Source organism: Lagopus leucura, unplaced genomic scaffold, assembly GCF_019238085.1.
Source record: "Lagopus leucura isolate 7727_CA_CO unplaced genomic scaffold, USGS_WTPT01 Super-Scaffold_100043, whole genome shotgun sequence".
NCBI lineage: Eukaryota > Metazoa > Chordata > Aves > Galliformes > Phasianidae > Lagopus > Lagopus leucura.
Genome location: NW_024962290.1, coordinates 3,998,720 through 4,019,560, shown reverse-complemented (window position 1 = coordinate 4,019,560; position 20,841 = coordinate 3,998,720). Strand labels below are relative to the sequence as shown.

The 20,841-nt window shown below is 57.6% G+C and overlaps 1 protein-coding gene across 4 annotated transcripts; it reads left to right on the top strand.

Moving 5' to 3' along the window:
• Window positions 1-304: 304 nt before the first annotated feature.
• AHCYL1 (adenosylhomocysteinase like 1) lies at window positions 305-20,288 on the top strand. 4 transcript variants are annotated; one of them, XM_042884242.1, is made up of 17 exons: window positions 305-575; window positions 10,087-10,198; window positions 10,733-10,861; window positions 11,658-11,758; window positions 11,993-12,095; window positions 12,304-12,398; window positions 13,212-13,318; window positions 13,400-13,516; window positions 13,644-13,707; window positions 15,041-15,129; window positions 15,613-15,683; window positions 16,108-16,202; window positions 16,286-16,384; window positions 16,887-16,955; window positions 18,011-18,089; window positions 18,410-18,530; window positions 18,618-20,288. In XM_042884242.1, exons 1-17 carry the CDS (start codon window positions 468-470, stop codon window positions 18,622-18,624), a joined length of 1,566 nt encoding a protein of 521 aa, XP_042740176.1. In that variant the 5' UTR covers window positions 305-467; the 3' UTR covers window positions 18,625-20,288. The 4 variants fall into 4 exon arrangements, with proteins under 4 accessions (XP_042740176.1, XP_042740175.1, XP_042740178.1 ...); XM_042884241.1 differs by having other exon boundaries at window positions 306-575; window positions 10,718-10,861; XM_042884244.1 differs by lacking the exon at window positions 305-575 and adding an exon at window positions 2,194-2,212 and having other exon boundaries at window positions 10,718-10,861.
• The last annotated feature ends 553 nt before the right edge of the window (window positions 20,289-20,841 follow it).

Sequence of the window (20,841 nt, the reverse complement as noted above, 5' to 3'; positions counted from 1 at the left end):
TCCATCCATCCATCCATCCATCCATCCATCCATCCATCCATCCATCCCTCTCTCTATCTCTCTCTCTATCTCTCTATCTACCATCACTCTTCCCCACGCTCCCCCCCTCAGCCCCCTCCCACTTTCCCGAAGTCCTCCCGCGGCGGTCCGTTCCCCCATTCTACCACCAGGGGGCGCCATAGCGCCGTTCCCCCCCCCACCTTTTCTCTCCGCCGTCTCCCCGCTTCGCTTCTCCGGCGGGCGCGTGATGACGTCACCACGCGCTGACGTCACAGCAGAGACGCCCCCGGCGCCTCGCGCGGCGCCCGCAGTGTCCGCCGCAGAGCGCTGCGAACCGGCGCTGACGGAGCCGAGCCGAGCCGAGCCGAGCCGAGCCGAACCGAACCGAACGGAGCCGAGCCGAACCGAACGGAGCCGAGCCGAGCCTGCCCTTCCCCTCCCCGCCCTCCGCTCCGCCCCGCCGCACGATGTCGGTCCCGGAGCCCGCCGGCGGCGAGGAGGCGAAGCAGGCCAAGGAAGCGGAGGACGCCGAGAAGTTTTCCTTCATGGCCACCGTCACCAAAGCGCCCAAAAAGGTACCGGCTTGTCGGGGTTCGCTCCGTGCTGCATCGCGTTGAGCTGCCTGGAATGATGGGCTGAGCCGTGAGCGCTGCCCTGGGGCGGCCCGAAGGGCAGCGGGGTGAAATTCGGCGTGCGGAGCGAACCGGAGGCCGAGCAGCTCCGTCGCATCGCCGTGCTGCGGGGCGGGGAGCTGCGTGTCCCCTCAGGTCGGCACGGTGCGTCCCCGCAGGGCTCCGCGCTGGGCTGCCGGGGGTCCCCGCGTGCTCGGAGCCGAGCTCTGTTCCGGCGGCGCCGTGCTGGATGTGCTGCTCTGTGCTGGATGTGCTGCTCTCGGTGCCTCTCGTTGTGAGGGGGGTTGGAGGTTTGGAGGTTTTCTCGTGCCCAGTTCTGTTTATCCAAGCTTTGAACGTGGCCTGGAGGAAGGAACAGAGGAATGCGGAGCTGGGATCTTGCAGGGGAGGCTCAGGCGTTGTTTTTCCGTTCTTATTGCTGTTGTTTTCCACGTAGCTGGGATGTTTATGGGTGAGGCGGGGAGGAGAGCAAGCAGTGAATCCCGAAGCATCCTACATAGAGAACGAGGAATGAGCTCTGTGCCCAGGGGGATTCAACCCGGTGTTCTCAGAGGCGAGGTTTGTCTGTCTGGGCAGGTATGGGATGCTTTCTTACCTTGGGTTTGCTGCTGCGTGCACGGCTTCGTTGCACAGCACCGAGAGCAGCCGTCACACTGCAACGGCTGGGTGGTGATGCTGGAGGTGCCCTGAGCGACAGGAGGCGTTTGAGGCTGATAACATCAGCAGGCGCTGAGATCCTGGGGAGCGTGCATTGCTGAGGTCAAGGAACAAAACGCTTCGGGCCGTTGTTCTCCTTGCCTGAGTAGTTTGTGCAAATGGGGCTCGGTAATGGTGGAAAGGAAGAGGATGGAGAATTGCTCTCCTACAATACGGTGCCGCCTGCCCCCAGGTGGAGGCATTTCAGATGCCTTCCAAGCAGGATTGCAATTAAACCATTAAAATGCCTCTTGGTTTTAATGCAAGCCAAAGCTTCTTAAGGCAGTTCTCAGCACAGAAGATGGCTGAGAGGTGGAGCTGGAGGACGCTGTGCACCCTCTTTTGGCTTCCTTGAGCTTTGGGATGGAGTGCTGGGCAGCGGGGAGGGTGGGACGGTGCCGAGCTGTGTGTGACCTGCCACCAATGAGCTCCTCATAGAGCAGCCTTGCCTTGTGCCAGCACACAGGGTGGGTGTCCCCAGCCTGGGGCTCTGCTTGAGCGCTGGGGAGCAGCTCAGCCGCGTTGGAGGTGCGTGGACCCCACAGCATTACTCTCCTTGGTGACGCTGACCCAGGTGCGGTTTTTCCCCCTCCTGTCGTTGATTTGCTTAAGGTGAAAAAGTGAAACAGCAGGAGGTAAGAGATTAAAAGATTACATACAATCAACTCCGGATTTAAGTCGCAGCTGCGGCCGTCGAGGCGCTCAGAGCTGTGGGCTCCCTGCAGCAATGCGGCCGGTGCTCCTCCAGGAGCTGCTGGCGTTGCCTGCAGGCTCTGAAGCTCCTTTGCTGCTCCGCTTCACGGTAACTCGGGCTGTCAGCAGAACAGCAGCAGCTGTGGTGGGGGCGATTTGGCTGCTGGGCAAGGAGAGCTTTGCAGGCAGAGGTGAGCGATGCTGAGCGCGGTGCTCTCTGCTGCGCGTGCCCTGATCTGAGGGGGGGGGGGGGGGCGGGCGGGTTGAGGCCGCTTTGTGGACGCGGGGATGAAGGAGAACAGAAGGGCAGTGCGTGCTCTCCCTGCGCCCTGCGTGCCATCATTGCTGCAGTTGGGCTGCCTGCACCCCTGAGACCCGCAGGCGCCCTTGGAGGCGGATTTTCCCAGCCTGTCTCAGCTGGTTGCTGCAGCCCTGAGCTCCCGGCTGTGCTGTGTGCCCTTGAGCTGGGGGGAAGAGGGGGGGGGGGGGGGGGGGGCAAGAGCAGGGGGAGCTTTGCATGCTTTGTCCCTGTCACCCATCTGCTGTGAGCTCCATGCAGGCACCTTCACGCTCGGGCGCTGGCGGACAGACGGACGCTCTCCCCCTCTGCAGACAGATCTGCTTATTCATGCAGTGAACGTGGAATGAGCTCCAGCGCTGCGTGCTGGGGTTGGTGCTGCAGCCCTGCAGAGCCGTGCGGTGGGACACGGCGCTGCTGTGCTGTGGAGCTGGCAGGAGGTGGGAGCAGGGGACCCCGAGCAGCCTCTGCTGCAGCTTTTTGCTGCTGAGTGTTCCCTGACCTTGCTGCAGTCTGCTTCTGTGCTGGGCTCCAGCCCTGTTGCTCTCTGTCCTCACATGTCTGTAATCCCTGCTGTGTGATGCTCAGGAACCCAGCATGTCCTGGGGACAGGGCTGCCCTTGTGCTGACACGGCTCTCAGGGCTGCTCATTTTTGCTCTGCCTTTAATTTCATCCCTCATCCTGGCTGCTCCTGAATCCTGCCTGCCTCTCTGTGCCTGTCCCCCACTGTAGCCACCTCCTCTGCTGGTTCTCAAACCAGATGCTGTGTGCTCAGCTGCTTGCTTCCTTCCCCAACCATCTGTTCTTCTATCATCTCCCTGCACTTTTCCCTTCCCATATCCAGTGCGTGTGTGTTTGGGGGAGCAGGGGGGGGGTTCCTCCTGCTCAGCACGGAGCTGATTTGGCCTTTGCTTGGAGTGGGGAGGCAGCTAACACATTGCTGTGCCCTACAGTCGGGGCCCCTGACCCATGGTGAGCGTGAGCCATGCAGTGTTGTGAGCTGAGATGCTTTGCTTGGGGCTGGGAGCAGGGATTGGTGGTGCTTTGTGAAGTGACAGCATCTGTAATTAGTTGTGTGAAAGCCGCTCTTGGGTCGTTTTCATTGCTCTCCATTCTCCCCCTCCTGCAGCACGCCAGGTCGGCTGTTTCCACTGTGCTTGCTGACCTTCAGGGGTAGGAAGGGGTCTGGATGTCCATTCCCAGCACTCCTCAGGAGCAGCTCTGGCCTTCTGGTGGTGCAAGCTGTGCACAGATGGGCTCTGGGGCTCCTGGCCCTGGTGGGAGCCGCGATGGGAGCACGGGAGGAATACTGGCAGCAAGGCCCTGTTTTCTTTAGGCCTTTCCCAAAATGCACAATCAGGCTGGGTCCAGCCTTACACCAATGCTTTCTTTGGGACCCTGACAGTTTTCCCTGGGTGTTGTTCCCTGCCCAAGCTGGATCCTGTTCGTGCTGCCCCTGCTCAGGGCTGTGGCTGGGCGTCCTTCTCTAGCAGCCAGCAAGCCTGGCAGTGAGCCTTGCCAATAAGCAGCCGGTTCAGCCCAGGCTTTTGCAGGTGAGGACGGTGCCCTGTTCCTCCCAGCAATCTCTGAGCACCACATCCCTGCTGTTTGAGCAGCACTTAGTCCAGGAGATTTGCTTCTGGCTGGCTGGACTCGTTATCATCATCGCGAGCTTCCTGTGGGCAACGCTGCTGTTTGCAGAGGGCTTTGCTTCACTTCCTGCTGAGCCCTTTGATCGACGCCTGCTTATCTGCCTCACGTCGCCCTGGAGCATCGTGGTGACGTTCCTGCCTGTCCCACGGAGCGCTGCCCACAGGGGACCTCGTGCCAATGCTTTGGCAGCACGTGATCACCCCCCTTCTCAATGACTTGGGGAGCGTGGGTCGATTTGAGAGGTTCGGGGCCACTGTAGGAGGCTCAGAAAGTCCCCAGCATCACAGCAGGGCCCCCTGTCACAGCTGCAGGTGGGGGCTGCCTTTGGGAGCCCACCTCAGTTGCCCTGCAGCGTGCTTGAACGGCGCCTTTTAATTCCACTTGGGGATCAATACGGTGGCCTTGGTAACGAGCTTATTGCTGCTGCAGAATCTGTTTACTTCAGGTTGGTGACGGCCAAAGAACTTCAATGGCTGGGGACATGACGTTCCAGCTAGTTAAACAGGCTGTGCTGTCATTCGGGTGAGGCTCCTGCTGCCTTTGGAGGTGGGTACAGCTTCTCCTGCAGAGCTCGCGCTGCCCAACTTGGCTGGCTGGGGTTTGTGCAGGTGGCAGGAGCCTGGGCTGCGGGCAGGACGTGAGGATCGTTCGCTTCTTCCCCCTCCTGCTGCCCCGGATGGAACTGAATCAATCCTGCTGCCAGGGAGGGCTCAGCTCTGCTCCTGCGTGATGCTGATTCCCTTACAGCCATTCTCTTACAGCCATGGCGTTGGGATGGAGCATCTTCTGACACGGTTGGGTCTGGGGGTTGAGGTGCTCGGTCTGTTGAAAGACCAAAAGAAGTCTTGAAGTGCTCCTGGGCTTCTGCAGGCTGTGTCTGGGGAGGAAGCAGAGGCAGGTAGGGCAGCCTGGGTGTTGGGCTGCCTCGCTGCTCGTGGCTTTGGGTTAGGAGAGGTTTGGGGTTTTCTGCCAGCTTGCACAGCAGGGCTGGCTGAGCCCTCTGACAGCACTCCTGCGTGTTCCTGCGTCCTTTTCAGGCTGGAAGAAGTTGGGTTTCATTTAAAAATGGCCCTTAATTGAAGTTGATTCCCTGTCAGCTGTGACGCACGGATTTCTGTGGCCCTCGAGCTCCTAAGTTCTGCTGGGGCTCTTAGTGGTGGCTGATGGGTGAGTTTGTGCCCTTTCCAAACCCATCAGAGCCCTGAGCCCACAAAAGGCTCCTCCTGAGTGATGCTTTCCCTGTTCCCAAGCCTTATCCGCCCTCCACAAACCTTGCTATCTCTGCTGGGGGGTGCATGGGCTGACCCGACAATCTCTGTTTGCACTGCAGGAGGTGTGCAGGTAACCCCAGCTGGTTTGGAAGGGTTGAACCCTGCAACCTGATGGGCGTTCACTGCCCGAGCAGATTCTGGTATCAGACTGCTCCAGGAACTCTCCCATAGGGAGCAATGCTCTGCCTGGAAGCCTGGAGTCCAAGGACCAGATGCCTTATCTGCTGCTGGAGAGCTTTCCTCTGCCGCTGCTGGAGGCAGCACACCTTTGACCTGAAGGTGTTTATAAGGCAGCAATTATTCCCAGTTACTCTTTAACAGTCGGGCGCTTAAAATCACATTGATTTTATTTAATCCCGTGCTCTGTTTAATTTTCCCCTCACCAGCATTCGGTGATTCGTGGGGTGGCTGAGACCTCGTGGCGCTTTGCAGCCTTGTAAACCTTTGGGGTGAACCCGCTCCTTTCCTGCTGTTCCTTCACCTCTCCCGTGCACTGAAAGTCTGTAATCCTTCCCCTGTGCTCATGGAAACGTTCTGGTTTTGTTTTTCATCCCCCAGCACTTTGCCAGCGAAGGATGGAGGATGGTGGTAGGGCTCAGCCAGCTCGTTTGGCCAGGACCTCAGTGCCCTTTATTTCCTTGTTGGGAACTGTAGAGTGTTTCAGGCTGAGGTTTGGCTGTGGTTCCTGCTCAGCTCTGCCTTGCTGGCAGCAGCTCCTGCCTTCCTGAGCTGCAGGTATGGATGGAAGCAGCGCTCTGTGGAGATGATCCCTCTTTGATCCATGAAGCTGAACCAAATCACCCCCTGAAGCACATGGGGATGTCTTCAAAGGGTTGGGAAGCTGCTGTGTCCCCGAGGAGAAAGTCCTCGGGCTGTGACTGCCCTGTGGGGCAGGGCTGGCTCCTGCTTGTTCATGTGATGGCTGCTGCTCTGTGGACCATCAGAAGATGCTGATGTTGCTGCTGTGGCCGTGGCCAAAGCTGTGGGTGTTGCTCATGCCAGCCCCCTGCCCGTAGCATTATGGAATCCTAGAATCATGGAGCTGGAAGGGAGCATCAGAGGTCATCTCGTCCCAAATCTGCCCTGGCTCTGGCTGGGGTTTTTCTTTGCTGCTGAGTGGATTTGGGCTGGAAATCTGGTTGTGCCTCCAGCTTGGCCATGGCCTCCTGCCAGCTTGTGCAGTCTCACATCTTGTAGCTTGGTTCTGGCCGGCAGGAGGAGGTAGAATGGGGTGGCTGGATGAACCACAGGGCCAAATGTGCACCTGAAGCCTTTCTCCAAACCTCCCCTTGGTGCTGGTTTGGAGCTTGGGGTGGTGAGAGGTCAGGATGGGAGCTGAAACCTGTGTCTCCATCTGCCTCATTCCTTGGATCCTTCAGGGCAATGCAGGCTAGAAATGCCCCTGGGGTTGGGTAACCTGGCAGAGTAGGTGCCCAAAAACACCCATAGCTGCCTTCGTGACTTCTATCCCAAAACCACACACGTTTGGTTGAGTCCTGAGCAGCGTCTTTGCCCCTGGATGGGTCCCTGCTCCCACTGTGGACGCTGCTGTGCTCGGGGAGGCTGCAGGAGCTGCGTTTGGTCAGCTTGCAAGTAGGGCAGAGTGGGGCTGAGGACAGCACTGCCTGCCTGGGGCTGCTGCCAGCAACTGTGGCTGTGCTCCCCAGCAGCATCTCTGGATGGGTGGCTGCAGGATCAGAGCCCAGAAGGAGTTGTCCCCTCTCCGGGGGGCTGTCCTGAGCAAACCTGCTGCTCTGCTCTTCTTTTTGACCTAGAAAATAAGAAAAGCCTCACGCTGTGTTGGTTGTGGTTGTGTTTTTCCCCTCTTTTTTTCGTCTTTTTTTTTTTTCCCCTTGGCTGCTGTGTGACTGGAGAGGCCTCAGCCCCTGGGGTGCCTTTTCCCTTCCTTCCTGCCGCATTGAACTGAACGCAGCGACTCTCCGCTGAAAAGAAATGAATTAGAACAATTGTCGTTTGGGAATGTCCAAACTCAGCAGCACGGCGGGGCGAAGCTGTGCATGAGAACACAGCCACGGCTTCCCCAGAGCAAACTGCACGGGGCAGTGGGATTTCTGCACAGGTAATTGCCTGGGCATCGGAAGCTGCCCACCTCCAGGCCTGCAGAGCTCTGCGTGCCCTCCAAGCAGCTGGGTGCTGGGCTGGTGAAGGGGTGGGTGCTGGGATGGAAGGCACAGGCTGCCTGAATGCATGGGGACGCCAAAGCAAGGGGCTGAAGGCAGGTTGCAGGAGGGGTGCTGCAGTGGGGGCAGCTGCTGACGGCCTCCCGGCCTTGGGGTGATGCTAAACGGGGGTTGGCTGCCTTGAGTTGCTTTAGGTGGGTCACCTCCTTGCCTCGCACGGAGCTCAGAGCCGGCTTCCACTGAGTCACGCAGCGTGGCTGCACCGTGTGCTCAAGGTGGTGGCTGCGGTCCACGGCTTCTCCCAGATGCTGGGGAGCATTGGGGTGGGAGCCACAGCCGTGCTGTGTTTTGCAAGGGGAGGAAATGTACTTCTGCCTCATCAGGTGTGATTGAGATCGTGTGTGGTTGGCGGGCGGCACAGCTGGGCTGAAACTTGGCAGGCAGACCTCAGGTCCTGGTGTTTTCCTCCAGGGCAGCTCACTGAGCCCTGCGCTCCCAGGCTGGAGCTCGGCACGATGCTTGCTGCTCACACGCAGCTCTCACCTCCCCCCCATCCAACTCCATCCATCCCAGCCCTGCTCCGTGCTGAGGGATTGGGGGATTTTGGCCTTGCTGTAATGCAGCAGTGCCCACCCAGTGCTGCAGTCCTGATGTGCCAAGCAGGCTCGGGTCAGAAGCTGCGTTGGGCGATAATTTTAGATGGGGCAGATTTTGCTAAGCTGCACGGTTCAGATGAGCTCTGCTAAAGCCACGGTGGGGATTACTGTGGTTAATTCAGCACTCTGTTTCCTTAGCAGTGATGTTTCTTTTTTCCCTTGGTTCAAACCCAGTTCCCAGAGCTGCTGCTCCAAGCAGTGGGACCTTGCCGTGCCTCAGAGCTGCTGCTGCTGTGTCAGTGGGGATGGTGGTGGTGAAGCACAGCCCCATCCCCACCCTCAGCCCATGCATCTCCTGTTTGCCATCCACAGGGAGGTGTTACACCTCCGGCTGCCATGCGCTGGGTGCCCAAGCTGTGAGCTGACACGTGCCTGCTGCCTGTGCTGCAGCACCAGACTGCGTTGGCTGCGCTGTTTTATCTCCTGGGTTCACCTCTTTCCTGGAAAACTTTTCCTGAGATAGAGAAAACACCTCAGCTCGGGCTTTTAAGCTGGTTTAATGCCAGCAGCTATCTGATGGGGGCATGTTTACACCCTCTGCTCTGACAGGTTGCCAGAGGGATGGGCTGGGAGTGGTGCTGTGCTGGACGCGTTGCTGCTCTGCTTTCCACCTGGAAGCGCTCTGTGCTGCTGCAGGAATGGCACAGCCATCTTTGGGCTCTCTTTGGTAAGCTGGAGCCAAGCAGCAGGCCTTGAGCAGGGCCTGGCAGCATCATTCCTCGGTGGGGAAGGCAGTGTGTCCCCCAGGATGAGGCTGCTGAGCACCTGGCACTGCTTGCTGGATGTGGTCCCACACCTCTGAGCTCTCCTGTGAGCTGGGACACCTTCAGGTTCCTCCTCCCTCTGCACTGAGCAACCTGAAAGGATTTTGCAAATCCAAAGCTGCAAACTCCATGGAGATTCCCAGTCCTCCCAGCCATGCACGCAGCCGTCCTCTGCCGGGTTCCTCCTGTCTGGGACGGATGGCTCAGCTAAATAGCTTCATTCTTCTGCTCTCAGAGCCTGCTTGCCACATCAGAGCTTTTGGGGATTGCAATGGCATGGAAACCCCCTCCTTGAGGCCTCTATGCTGATCTCTTCAGGGCTTTTCTGGAGGTTTCCTATGCCCGTGGGGATGCTGTTAACGATACTCCTTGCAATGAGGTCTCATCCTTATTAAAGTGCCAAAATTAAATCCTGCAGTGACCATCAGAGGGAAGAGACCGCACTGGGGCTCTTTGTCAGCAGGGTGGGGGTCCTGTCCCCTGTCAGCAAGCCACGGAGGCCCTGGGGTTCTTTTCCTCATTGCCTTGAATGCAGCTCTTACAGGAGCAGTGGGGCTGTTGCTGGCTGAGCAGAGGCACTTTGGGGCTGTTTTGCCCCTTCTTTGAGGCTGATGGAGCCCTGAGTTGCCTCTGGCCGAACCGGGGGGGAGGAAGAGCTGTTGGAGGGCATCTCTTCCAATGGAAACATCTGTAACAAGCAGGAGATTGAAAGTCAATGCAATGTCAACTGCTTTTTGTTGAAATGTTCCCTCGCTGGTTTTCTCCCCCCCCAGCTCTTAGTGTGGGTTTTGGAAGGACGTGCCTTGTTTTTAACCTGGGAAAGGAGATAGGAGTGCCAGGATCGCAGCTGGTGCTGGGACCAGCTCTGTCAGTGCTGTGTTTTTGGGCAGAAACAGCAGAATTGGTGATGGAGGGGCTGATGCTGATGGAGCTGCATGGGGACCTCAGCCACCCAGGGCTCGGCCAGAGGGCTGCACTGTGCTTGCCCTGCAGGAGCACACCAGTGTTCTTGGAGCCAGAGGGGATGTTCCAAGGCTCTTTGTTTTGACCTCGGGTGTTAGGCACCAAATCTGCTACGAAATTCTGGTGGCAGGGATGTGAGGAGGCAGAAAAGGAGGTTCTGATTTGGGCGCCTGCAGCCACGGAGCCGCTGCTGGGGACGTTTGGTAGCGCTCAGTTCTGTGACAGCAGCACACTGCAAGGAGCCCTGGGCCCATGTGGCCACAGCAGATGATGGAGCACGGGCTCACTTAGCACTTTCTCTTCCTTTGCATCTCTCAGCAAATCCAGTTTGCAGATGACATGCAGGAGTTCACCAAGTTCCCAACCAAGACCGGCCGCCGCTCCCTGTCCCGCTCCATCTCGCAGTCTTCCACTGACAGCTACAGCTCTGGTAGGTGACCCCAGGGCTGCTGGTGGTGCCGCTGTGGCATTGGTTTCAGGATGCTCTGTATTGCTGGGCTGTGCTCTGAGGTGTAAAGGGTGGTTCTGGGGTTCTGGGAGGTTTGTATTCTGCTAAATCAGCCTCATTCGTTCTCATAGTTGGGCTTCAGTGCGTCACACAGCGCGTCCCAAGGAGGCTGTGGATGCCCCATCCCTGCAGGCATTCAAGGCCAGGCTCTGAATGTGGCTCTGGGCAGCCTGGGCTGCTGGTTGGTGACCCTGCACGTAGCAGGGGGTTGGAACTGACTGAGCATTGTGGGCCTTTTCAACGCAGGCCATTCTATGACTCTATGATCACTCAGCACTGAGTTGTTTTCAAGAGTGAGAGTGCCAGCTTCCTTATGGACAAGGCTTTTCCTTGTGAGATTTGTAGTCTGAGCCATAAGCAGGCGTGCATGAAAGCCAGGAAGCAAAATGGGACAGAGAGCACCAGGACTGGGGGTGACACGCGTTCCTCTGCTGGCTTTAGCTGCCTCCTACACAGACAGCTCTGACGATGAGGTGTCTCCCCGTGAGAAGCAGCAAACCAACTCCAAAGGCAGCAGCAACTTCTGCGTGAAGAACATCAAGCAGGCAGAGTTTGGACGCCGGGAGATTGAGATCGCTGAGCAAGGTGAGGGGGGGCTGTGGGGGTCTGAGGGGCTCAGGGTGCTGAGCCAAGGGGGTTCCCACGACTCTCCTCGTGGTCTCGGGTGCCTCCAGTGCCTTCTCTTCCCTCCACAAATCAGCACACGATGTGGGGAAGAGCTAAATGCAACAGCAAGCATGAACGATAGGTTGCATTTGTTTTTAAGTGATAGCAGGGCTCTGTGTGTTCCTGGGGTTTTGGGTGGGGAGCCTCAGTGGGAGAGGATCTTGCAGCTCCTTTGGAGACACTAAAACTGTCTCAGCCTCTTCCCTTGTGGCTTGTGGAAAGCTGAGAGTTACCCTTCTGATTGGGTAACTTTGCTTCCAGGCTCCTTTTAGATACAAGCTACCAAAGCCAGAGAAGGGTACAGAGCCATTTAGAGCAGCTCTTTCGAGGTACGGCGGCACTGTTTCCATCTTTAGGTGTTTCTTATTGATGTGATCCTGCTGTGAGGCTGGTGGCTGCCCTTCATGGGGGCGCCCTGGTGCTTGCCCTGGGCAGCACCCACCCCACACCCCCTTCATACGTGCCTGGGAGGTGCTGTGTTGGCTTTGCCAAGGGACAGATGATGCTGGAGTCCTGATCCCAGTTTGGACAGAGCTGTCAGAGCAGAGGCAGGGAGGTTTCTCCCTGGCTGCACAGTGACTATGGCGAGAGCAATGGGACCGGATGTGTCCTGCGAGACCCTTGAGAGGGGAGCAGGTCTGGCAGAAAGGGGTCCCACCCTGGAGTAAAGCCATCATTAAAAGCCATCATTAAAACCCCTGCGTTCCTTTTGCAGACATGTCTGCTCTGATTTCACTCAGGAAGCGAGCTCAAGGGGAGAAACCTTTGGCCGGAGCTAAAATCGTAGGCTGTACACACATTACAGCACAGACTGCGGTGAGTGGCTTCTTATTTGAGCATCCAAGGTGGGAAAAGCCACCTTTTCCCCACTCTCCTCCGTGGGGGAATTGCTGAAGGCCCCTCCGCATTCCTGGCAACCTCTCACAGAGGTTCTGCTGCCTGCATTTTCCCTGGGCAGCGTTTGTCGGAGCCGCTCCCCCCGCTCCATCCCTGGCTGTGCACTGCAGCAGGCTGTGCTGGGCCCTCCCTGCTCAGCCCTCTGTCCCACAGGTGCTGATTGAGACGCTGTGTGCATTGGGGGCGCAGTGCCGCTGGTCTGCCTGCAACATCTACTCCACCCAGAACGAGGTGGCAGCTGCCTTGGCAGAAGCAGGTGAGTGCTGCTGAGCCGTGGGGCAGCATCCCTTCCAGTCCCTCTCTCAGTTTCAGGAAAGGCTTGGACCCAATATCTTTTAGGGATGGATATGTAGGTGAGATCCTGGGCTTTGGTCCTTGCGTGGTTCTCCTTGTCTGGGGTTTTCCCAAGCAGAAAGTTGTGCCAAACTCAGCGGGTGCCAAGGATGCTCCTCTTCTCCTTCTAGGTGTTGCCGTGTTTGCCTGGAAGGGAGAGTCAGAGGATGACTTCTGGTGGTGCATTGACCGCTGTGTTAACGTAGATGGCTGGCAGGCTAACATGGTAACGAGCCTTCTTCCAGCCCTTCCTCTTCCTCTGTGGAGCCGTCACTGGGGGCTCCTCACCCTCCCCTCCCTGGGGCTGTTCTTAGGAGCCTGCCGATGTGCCTGGGCACCTGCTGGTGTCGTAAAGGCCTTTGAGTCCGTGCCAAAATCATGGGGGTCGTGGAGAATGGCAGCTGGAGCTGGGCTGGGGGTCACTGTGATGGTTGTGGGAGCTGCAGTGTCCTGAGCTGTACAGCACGATGGCATGGGAGCATCTCCTGCTGGAGCCTGTCAGCGAGTCAGGAAGCCACGAGACCTGTTTCCCTGTGGGAGCTGCCCTGACTGCTCCTCTCTTGACACAGACCCCATCTGCAGGGGTTTCCGAGGGCTCCATTGCCTTGCTGAAAGCAGATGATGCCTCTCACTGCCTTGGCTTGGGGTCCGTGGTCACAGATGATGTGAGAGCATGTGGCACAGGACTGACAGCTCCTGCAGCCTTTCCTCTCAGCTGTTTCCTTATGGGGCACGAATGCTGTAGCTTCCTTCTGACCTCAGGCTGTTCAGTTAGTGCTGCCTGTGGCTGCGTTTCCAGGCTGCAAAGCAGTAACAGGGACAAAAAAAAACCTGTTAGGATCCATTGGCTCCACACAGGGTACAAAATCCTCCCTTTCAGAGGGGGCCCCTGAAGCAACCAGGAGGACCCAGGAGTCCTGGCCCATAGGCAGCTCTCCAGCAGTGCCTGCAGATGCTCTGCATCTCTCTGTATCCCCCCCCATCCCCTGCAAGTGCTTCTCCTGGTGGAAAGCTTGACTGCCCCGTGCTCTTCCTCCAGATACTGGATGATGGTGGGGATCTGACCCATTGGGTTTATAAGAAGTACCCCAACATATTCAAGAAGATCCGAGGGATTGTGGAGGAGAGTGTGACCGGTGTGCACAGGTAGGGGTTTGGGAAGGCTGATCTGAAGATGTCTCATCGGGTTGCTGCTGTCTGCTCTGACCTGCCTCTGTCCTCTTGCAGGCTGTACCAGCTCTCCAAAGCTGGGAAGCTCTGCGTGCCGGCCATGAATGTGAACGACTCTGTGACCAAACAGAAATTTGACAACCTGTATTGCTGTCGGGAGTCCATCCTGGACGGGTGAGTGCAGCCCTTGTCCCCATCCCCAGGGCTGCTCTGCCCTCGCTGTGCGTTTGCAGGACCTGGTTTTGGGGCCCTTTGCTGTGTGCCTGACCGGTCCCAAAGCAGGTCTCTCTCTGTCCTCCAGCCTGAAGAGGACCACAGATGTGATGTTTGGAGGGAAGCAAGTGGTGGTTTGTGGCTATGGGGAGGTGAGTTTCATGAGCCTCCCCCCAGCCATCCTTTCCCTTAGCTCAGTGTCCTGCCCCTTCCCTGCTCACGTTTGATTGATAGAGGAAATTGGATCTGGGGAGCTGTTAGGAGAGACGTCTCTCTCGAGCCCGCCGGGAGGGTGGAAAGCAAGCATCACATTGCCCAGTTTGCCTGCAGATCAGCTGAGCTGCAAATCCAACAGTTGCTAGGAACGCTGGCCTGAATGATAACTACCCATGGGTGCCCCCATCTGCTGTGCCTGGCTCCAGTTCAGCAGGCAGCCCGGCTGTCGCTGAGCCTGTGGCACAGGAGGCGAAGGGCAGGCTGCCTCTTGCTGGTGGATGATGTTCTGGCAGGGGGGAGGTTGAACCACGAGCTTGTAAATGATTCTGCCCTGGAAGAGCGCAGAGCTGGGAGCTGCCACCTTCCCTCCATCTGTGCGCTGTCTGTGTGGGTGTTCATCTTCCCCGTGCTGCAGAGGGCCTGGCAGTAGCTGCAAATGCTCTTCCCAGCAGGAACACGCTTCCTAATTTATTTAGATACCAATGGAGCTCAGCTCTGCTCGACTGAGAAGCTGTGCTGGCTCTCTCCCAGGCTCTCCACGGTGCTGTGTGCCTCTCCAACCATGAGTTATGCTGAGGGTTGTTGTCTCTGGGGCCTCTCCTGACGTTTACTGCAGTTCTGCAGACTGAGGAAGCCTTTCCACCCTCGCTGGTTCACCATTGGGATGTGGGTTGATGTCCCAGTTTGCCCTTTCTGGCCATTTTCACCCAGTTGGAGCTGGGTCATAAGCAGGAGTGTCTGGTGGTGTTTCTTACCTGGTAGCATGAGGTGCCCCCAAAACAGGGCTGATTATGGGCACATGGAGACTATCAGGTGTCAGCATGGGTAAATGGCACTGAGAAAAGGGCTTTGCTGACGAGCTTCTGTGTCATTTTGTAGTGGAGAGAGAGGACTTGAGTCACTGTTGTAGGAGTTCTGCTTCCCCATGCTGATGCTGGGAGCATGAGGTGGAGGATCTGTTCCCCCATCAGTGCAGGACAGTGCAGGAAACCCCATGGTTTAAAGGCAGCAGGGGGAAGCAAAGGCTTATGCAAGCTGTGCTGACTGTGAGTGGGGTGGTTTGGAAGCTCCTGCCAGCTGGTGGTGTGCTGGAGGGGAGCTGAGCACGTGGTGCCCAACAAGTGGAATTGTGCCTCGCTCAGCTGCTCCTGGCCTCGGGCTGAGGCTTCCAGGGCGCAGCTGGAAAACAGCTCAGGATGTTTTGGGGGAGGGATTTTAGCACTTGGTGCACCCTGCTTTTGTCTTCACATCAATGCTTTGCCTTGGCAGGTTGGCAAAGGATGCTGTGCTGCTCTGAAAGCCCTGGGAGCGATCGTCTACGTCACGGAGATCGACCCCATCTGCGCCCTTCAAGCCTGGTGAGATGTTCACAACCAACATGTAACGTCTCTTCCTCTGCTCTCTGGCCTCCTGCAAACCCTCAGAGAGGCTGAAACAGAACCAGGAGGATCTGTGGCTAAGCTCAGAGAGTATTCATCTCTTTGGGGTGTGATGAGGAAGGACCAGGGCAGTTTCAGGGCTTGTTCAGTGGTGGGATACCAGGCAGTAGGCTGCCGCAGCCAGTTGGCTTGGAAGACTGCTGTAAGCGTTCCTGCAGGGCTGGCAGAGCGTTTCATACATCCCCAGCTCCCACAGCATTGTGAGAGCAGGTTTTGATGCCACATCCTTTGCACAGCCCTTTCACTCGCATCTGGCATCTCTGGGGGTGTGGAAGGACAGCCTGGCTGCTGTCAGGAGTGATTCAGAGCTGAGATCCTAGGACTGAGATCCCCTCTGGCCTAAGGCAGAGAGGAACCAGGCTTCTCCTCCTTATTGTGCTTCCTGTCCCCCTTTCTCGCCAGCATGGATGGATTTCGGGTGGTGAAGCTGAGTGAGGTGATCCGTCAGGTCGACGTCGTCATTACCTGCACAGGTAGGGAGGGAGGGGGTCCTGGGTGAGCCTTGCTGCAGGCTGAGCAGTGCTCCTTCCCCAGCGGTGTCTCAGGGGCTCTGTAGCCATCAGGATGGATGCTTTGCTGCCAGGAGTCCCTCATTTTACGCTGGCAAAAGCTGCTCTCTTTAGGAGAGCTTTTCCTCTTCGCTCCCAGCCTTCAGTTTGACCGCAGTCTTCCTCAGCCCCTGGGAAGGGGGGCATCAAAGCCATCGGTCCTCAAAGGGTTTTTGGGCTCTCCTGGCCCCTGGTGGGAGCAGAGGCAGCACTCAGCACGTGTTTTTCTGTGATCAGCCAGGAGAATGACGTTACCCCAAGCTGCGATTCCTTCACCCAAGTGCAGGGAAGGAGAAATGTGAGGGTTTATATTCCCACTGCCTCGGGTTCATCTCTGCCCTGCCTGCAGGAAACAAGAACGTGGTGACCAGAGAACACCTGGATCGCATGAAGAACAGCTGCATCGTGTGCAACATGGGCCACTCCAACACGGAAATCGATGTGGTGAGTGTCCCTGCTGTCCCTGCTGCCCCTGCCTGCCCTGTGGTCGCCCCTTGGTGATTTCAGCCTCTCCATCCTGCCTGCAGACCAGCCTCCGGACCCCCGAGCTGACCTGGGAGCGGGTCCGATCCCAAGTGGACCACGTCATCTGGCCGGATGGGAAGAGGGTGGTGCTGCTGGCTGAGGTGTGCTGGGAGCTGTGCGTCCACCAGGAAATGTCTCAGGGTCAGAATTGGAAAGGGAGGTGCCCCTGGGAGAGCTCAGCAAAGGGGTTTCTCGATGGCTTTTTATTATTATTATCCTTGAGGCAGAGGAGGTGTCACGTCCCACGTGCAGCCACAGAGGTGCCACCCCTGTCAGCCAAACACCCTGTGCATCCAGCTTTTACAGGGTTTCCCACCTGGCAAACGGGGGGTTGGTTGTCTCCTCTTCCCACTCTTGGAGCAGCAGGAGAGACTCCCAGTTCCTAGCAACCACAGAATCTCCATTCCCCAAAGCTGAGGGCTGGGGTGGAAACTAAGCTAAGGCAGAGTGTGGACACTCTGGTCCTGTGGATAGCTCTAGAATCACTGCCCTGTGGTTGTCCCCAGCCCCAGGGAGGGACAGAGAGACAGAGGTGAGTCCTGTCTCCAGATTGGATTTGTTTCACACGCTCAGCTCTCAGCACTCCTCTCCTGCTGTCTTTAGGGCCGTCTTCTCAACCTGAGCTGCTCCACGGTCCCCACTTTCGTGCTCTCTATCACAGCCACCACTCAGGTCCGTAGCCTGGGGAGGGGGGGTTGGGATGCTGCGGGGCCTTGCACAAGCTTTGGGGTGGGGATGTTTTGGAAGAAGCAGGGAACACACAGTTGGATGCTTGGGATCGCTGGCGCCAGACGGAGCCGCCACCTCTTGGCTGGGCTGTGGTTAACGATGGCGTGAAGTTGGGAGGTAGCTTTTAAATGAGCCTGGCTTTGCTCTGACGGTTCCTGCTGTGCAGTAAGCAAGCAGAGAGCTTCCTGAGCACAGGTTTAAGCTTACTTCAAAAGCCAGGCCTTGTTCCATCTTGAGACGACTGATTTCCAAGTTGCAACAACAAGAGTGAGTTTTGGGGATCTGGGAGTCAGTGGTTAAACTGCTTTTGAGCATCAGCACTGCCTCAGCTGGGCGGACACGGCTGAGCCCTGCTCTGTTTGCCCCGACTCCACCTTTTCAAAGAAAAAAGATGATTAAATCTGGCCGAGCCGTGCGATGTGCGCTCAGCATTGGCTGCAGTGGGTGGGAGGAAACTGCAGGGCTGAGCCCACCTCTGTGAAGGAGGGGAGGGCGCTCACGTCGTTGGGGGGGGAGGTTTTCTTTTCCTCGCTGTGCAAACTGATAGGGATGGGAGCTGTGTTTCAGATCTGGCTCTCAGCTGTCTGAGCTGGCGCTTGGGGGAGATGCAGTTTTATTCCTGCTGAGGGAGAGGCTGTGGGTTTTGGAGCTCTGCCTCCAGCTCAGAGCAAGCAGCCCGTTCCCATGTGGTGCAGCAGCCTCACATTTCGGGCTTAGAATTAGAGCTGCTCCCCTTTCCTTCACTCTCACGCTGTGGTTTTCCCTCGGGCCCTGAGCCCCCAGTGCTGCCACCAGGGCAGCTGACGTCTCATCTCCAACCCCTGCAGTCCTCCCCTGTGCCAGCAGGCTCCTGAGAGGTGGAAAGGGCTGGAAGTGCATCCTTGGGGGCATTTGGGAAGTGCTCACCCCTCCCTCGGGCTTCCAAATCCTTACCTCCATCCGCGGGAGCTTTGTGCTGTGTGTCCCGGCTGTCCCTCACCCCGCTGTGATGTCTGCAGGCTCTGGCTCTGATTGAGCTGTACAACGCTCCCGAGGGCCGCTACAAACAGGACGTGTACCTGCTGCCCAAGAAGATGGGTGAGTGAAGGAGCTGCCTCTCCGAGCTGCTTCCTGCACTGGTTGATACTGGGCAGAGGTTTTGGATGTAAGGACAAAGTGAGAGGTGGGCTGAACAAAACCTCTGATGAGAGGGGATGAGTTTGGGGAGGGTGACCCCAAAACCCCCGCGGGTCTTTCCGTTTCTGTTCCGCAGTGCTGCGGGCGTCCCTCACCCTGCAGGGTTTCCATCCACCTTTTGGGGCGCAGGGCTCCATCAGGTGCAGAGGGCCAGGACAGCCTCTCAGGCCCCCCGTCCTGCTGTGTGCTGAGTCCCCTTCCTTCCCTCTCCTGTTCCCCAGATGAATACGTTGCCAGCTTGCACCTGCCTTCCTTCGACGCCCACCTGACGGAACTGACGGACGATCAGGCGAAATACCTGGGACTCAACAAAAACGGGCCTTTCAAACCCAACTACTACAGGTCTGCGCCTTTGCTGGAGGCTCAGTGGCTCTTGTGCAGGTGGGAGCTGCATCCCTCAGCCTCACTGTCCCATCCCTTCTCTTCCAGATACTGATGGACCATACCTATGAAGGACCAGACCACACAAGGCAACATTAGGGAGATTATTTTTAAAGATCATTTCATTTTGGTTCACTTTTTTTTCTTCTTTTAACCAACAAGGAACCCTGTTTTTACATTGACCGGCGTGATTTTAAGGTCGCTTCTGTTTTTTCCTTCTCATTTTCACCCTCCTATGTGGTCGCATCTCTGTGATCTCAGCACAGAGCCTGGGATCTCCCTGCTTCCATGTGGCTGAGGCCGCTGGTGGCTCCCAGCCCGATTCGCTCTCCTGCTGTGTGAAGGGCAATTTGTCTTTGTTTTTAACCTTCTCCGAGATATCTGCAGATCCGGAGATGCTCTTCTACCTTACCTTAACGTTTTCTTTCTTTGTGTGGATTATCTGCAACTTCTAAATTGCCTTAAAGAGCCCAGTTTTAGCTGCTAGTTCAATGCTCCTCGCTCTGCTCGGGAGCAGAGTGGCACCTGCTGGCCACCTCGCGAATAGGTGACCGTCCCACCTGGCCGAGGTCCCCCGTTCGGTTGCTGGCCGGCTCTGGGGAGCTCACTGTTTCAGGGTGCTAATCTGAATTCGGATGGGGGTCACTTAACCCAGCATCATCCTCATCTCTCTTAGTTGTCTTTTGTTTTGTTTTGTTTTCTAGCCAAACTGCACCTTAATTTGAGTTGAAAAACATATCTTTGTTTCTTTTCTTTCTTTTCCTCTTTTTCCTTTTTGTTTTGCTCCTTAAAGAGGGGCGATGTGTCCGGCCGTGGAGTTTGGGCTCTATCCAAGCAGCCCCATCTCCCAGCAGGACACGGCGGGTGCTGTTAAGAATGTCTGCATATTTCTGGAGGGCATTTCACTTTCTTTCCAAGGCGGATGCACAGACTGAGCCTTCCCCGTGCCCCAGTGGGCCCCTGCACCCTGGGCTCCCCTCGCTGCTCGCCCCCGAGCTGAGCTTCCTCAGCAGCATCCCGCAGTGTTCCAGCCACTCTCATCGCCTCCTTCTTCCCTTCCCCATCCTCTCTGGTGACAAGTATTTCTCTTCTCCGTCTCTTGCAGCTTGTCACGGGTTGGGGGAAAGCCCTTGCAACCCAGTGAGGTTCCTCCTGGCTTTTTTCCCTCTCCCAATGCCTTTTTCTTCCCCCAGCAAAGGCCGGAGCAGGGAGGGATTCGCTTGTTCCCCCACCACGTCACCCATTAGAGATAACGGGCACGTGGTGCCCCCAGAGAGCCGCTCGGCTGCCTGCAGCCACCGCATCCCAGGGATGGGAGATGCTCCTGTGGCTCTGGGTATGGCTGCGACGCTGCTTTTCCCTCGCTGGGGGCTGGAGGATGATGTGAGGAGGGATGGCGCAGCTCGGCTCACCCTCCTGTGCCCTCTGCTCCTTCTCTGTCCCTCTTGGGGAGCGCTTGCCTGACACGTGTGGCCCCTCTGCCATCCCTCAGCCCTCCTGGGGGCCGTGGGCTGGGAGCCTTTCCCACCCCGGGTGGGTTGCAGCACCCAGGCTGAGGGCTGCAGCTCCATCTAAGCCATGTCCAGGGGTGGCGGCAGCGTCGGGCTGGGAGGGAGAGAGGTTTATTTTGTATATGAATGATTTTTAATGAATGCAATATTAATCCTTGCAGATGAGCAATAAATCATTAAAGTCTAATGAAAACTATTAGGAAAAACAGAACGCTTTTGCCATGGGTGAGTGCTTGCAACCTTTGGGGGGTTTGGGGCACCTTGGGGGGCTGTTTGGGCCCTGCCAGCCCCCCCTCCCCCAGCTCCTCCAAGCCCTGCAGTTGGGGTTGGATCCTCGTGCACTCAGATTTGGGGTTTGTTCCCCTCTGGGTCTGGCTTATGTGCTCCGCTGGGCCCCTCTGTTGGGATCTGCTCCCTCCCAGCTCCCCCTACTTGGGGTCTGAGCTCCTCCCAGCCCCTTGGTTTGAGGGCTCACGTGTTCCAGGGCCACGTCATGTCACTCCAGCCCCTCGTTTTGGGCTCCGAGCCCCTTTCTTTGGAGCTTTGCTCCCACCTCTCACCTCCTTCCTGCCACTCCCACCATGGCGGCCCCCAGCAGCCGCGGCGCTCGAGGCCGGAAGTGCCTCTCTCAGCATGGCTCAGCGCCGCGCCACACCTATCATGGCGGCGGGGGAGGGCGGAGCTTAACCACCGGTCGGGCGCCGCGCCGGACGTGGCCGCCGGGGGCGGGCGGCGCTGGGCGGTGACGCGGCCGCCGCGGC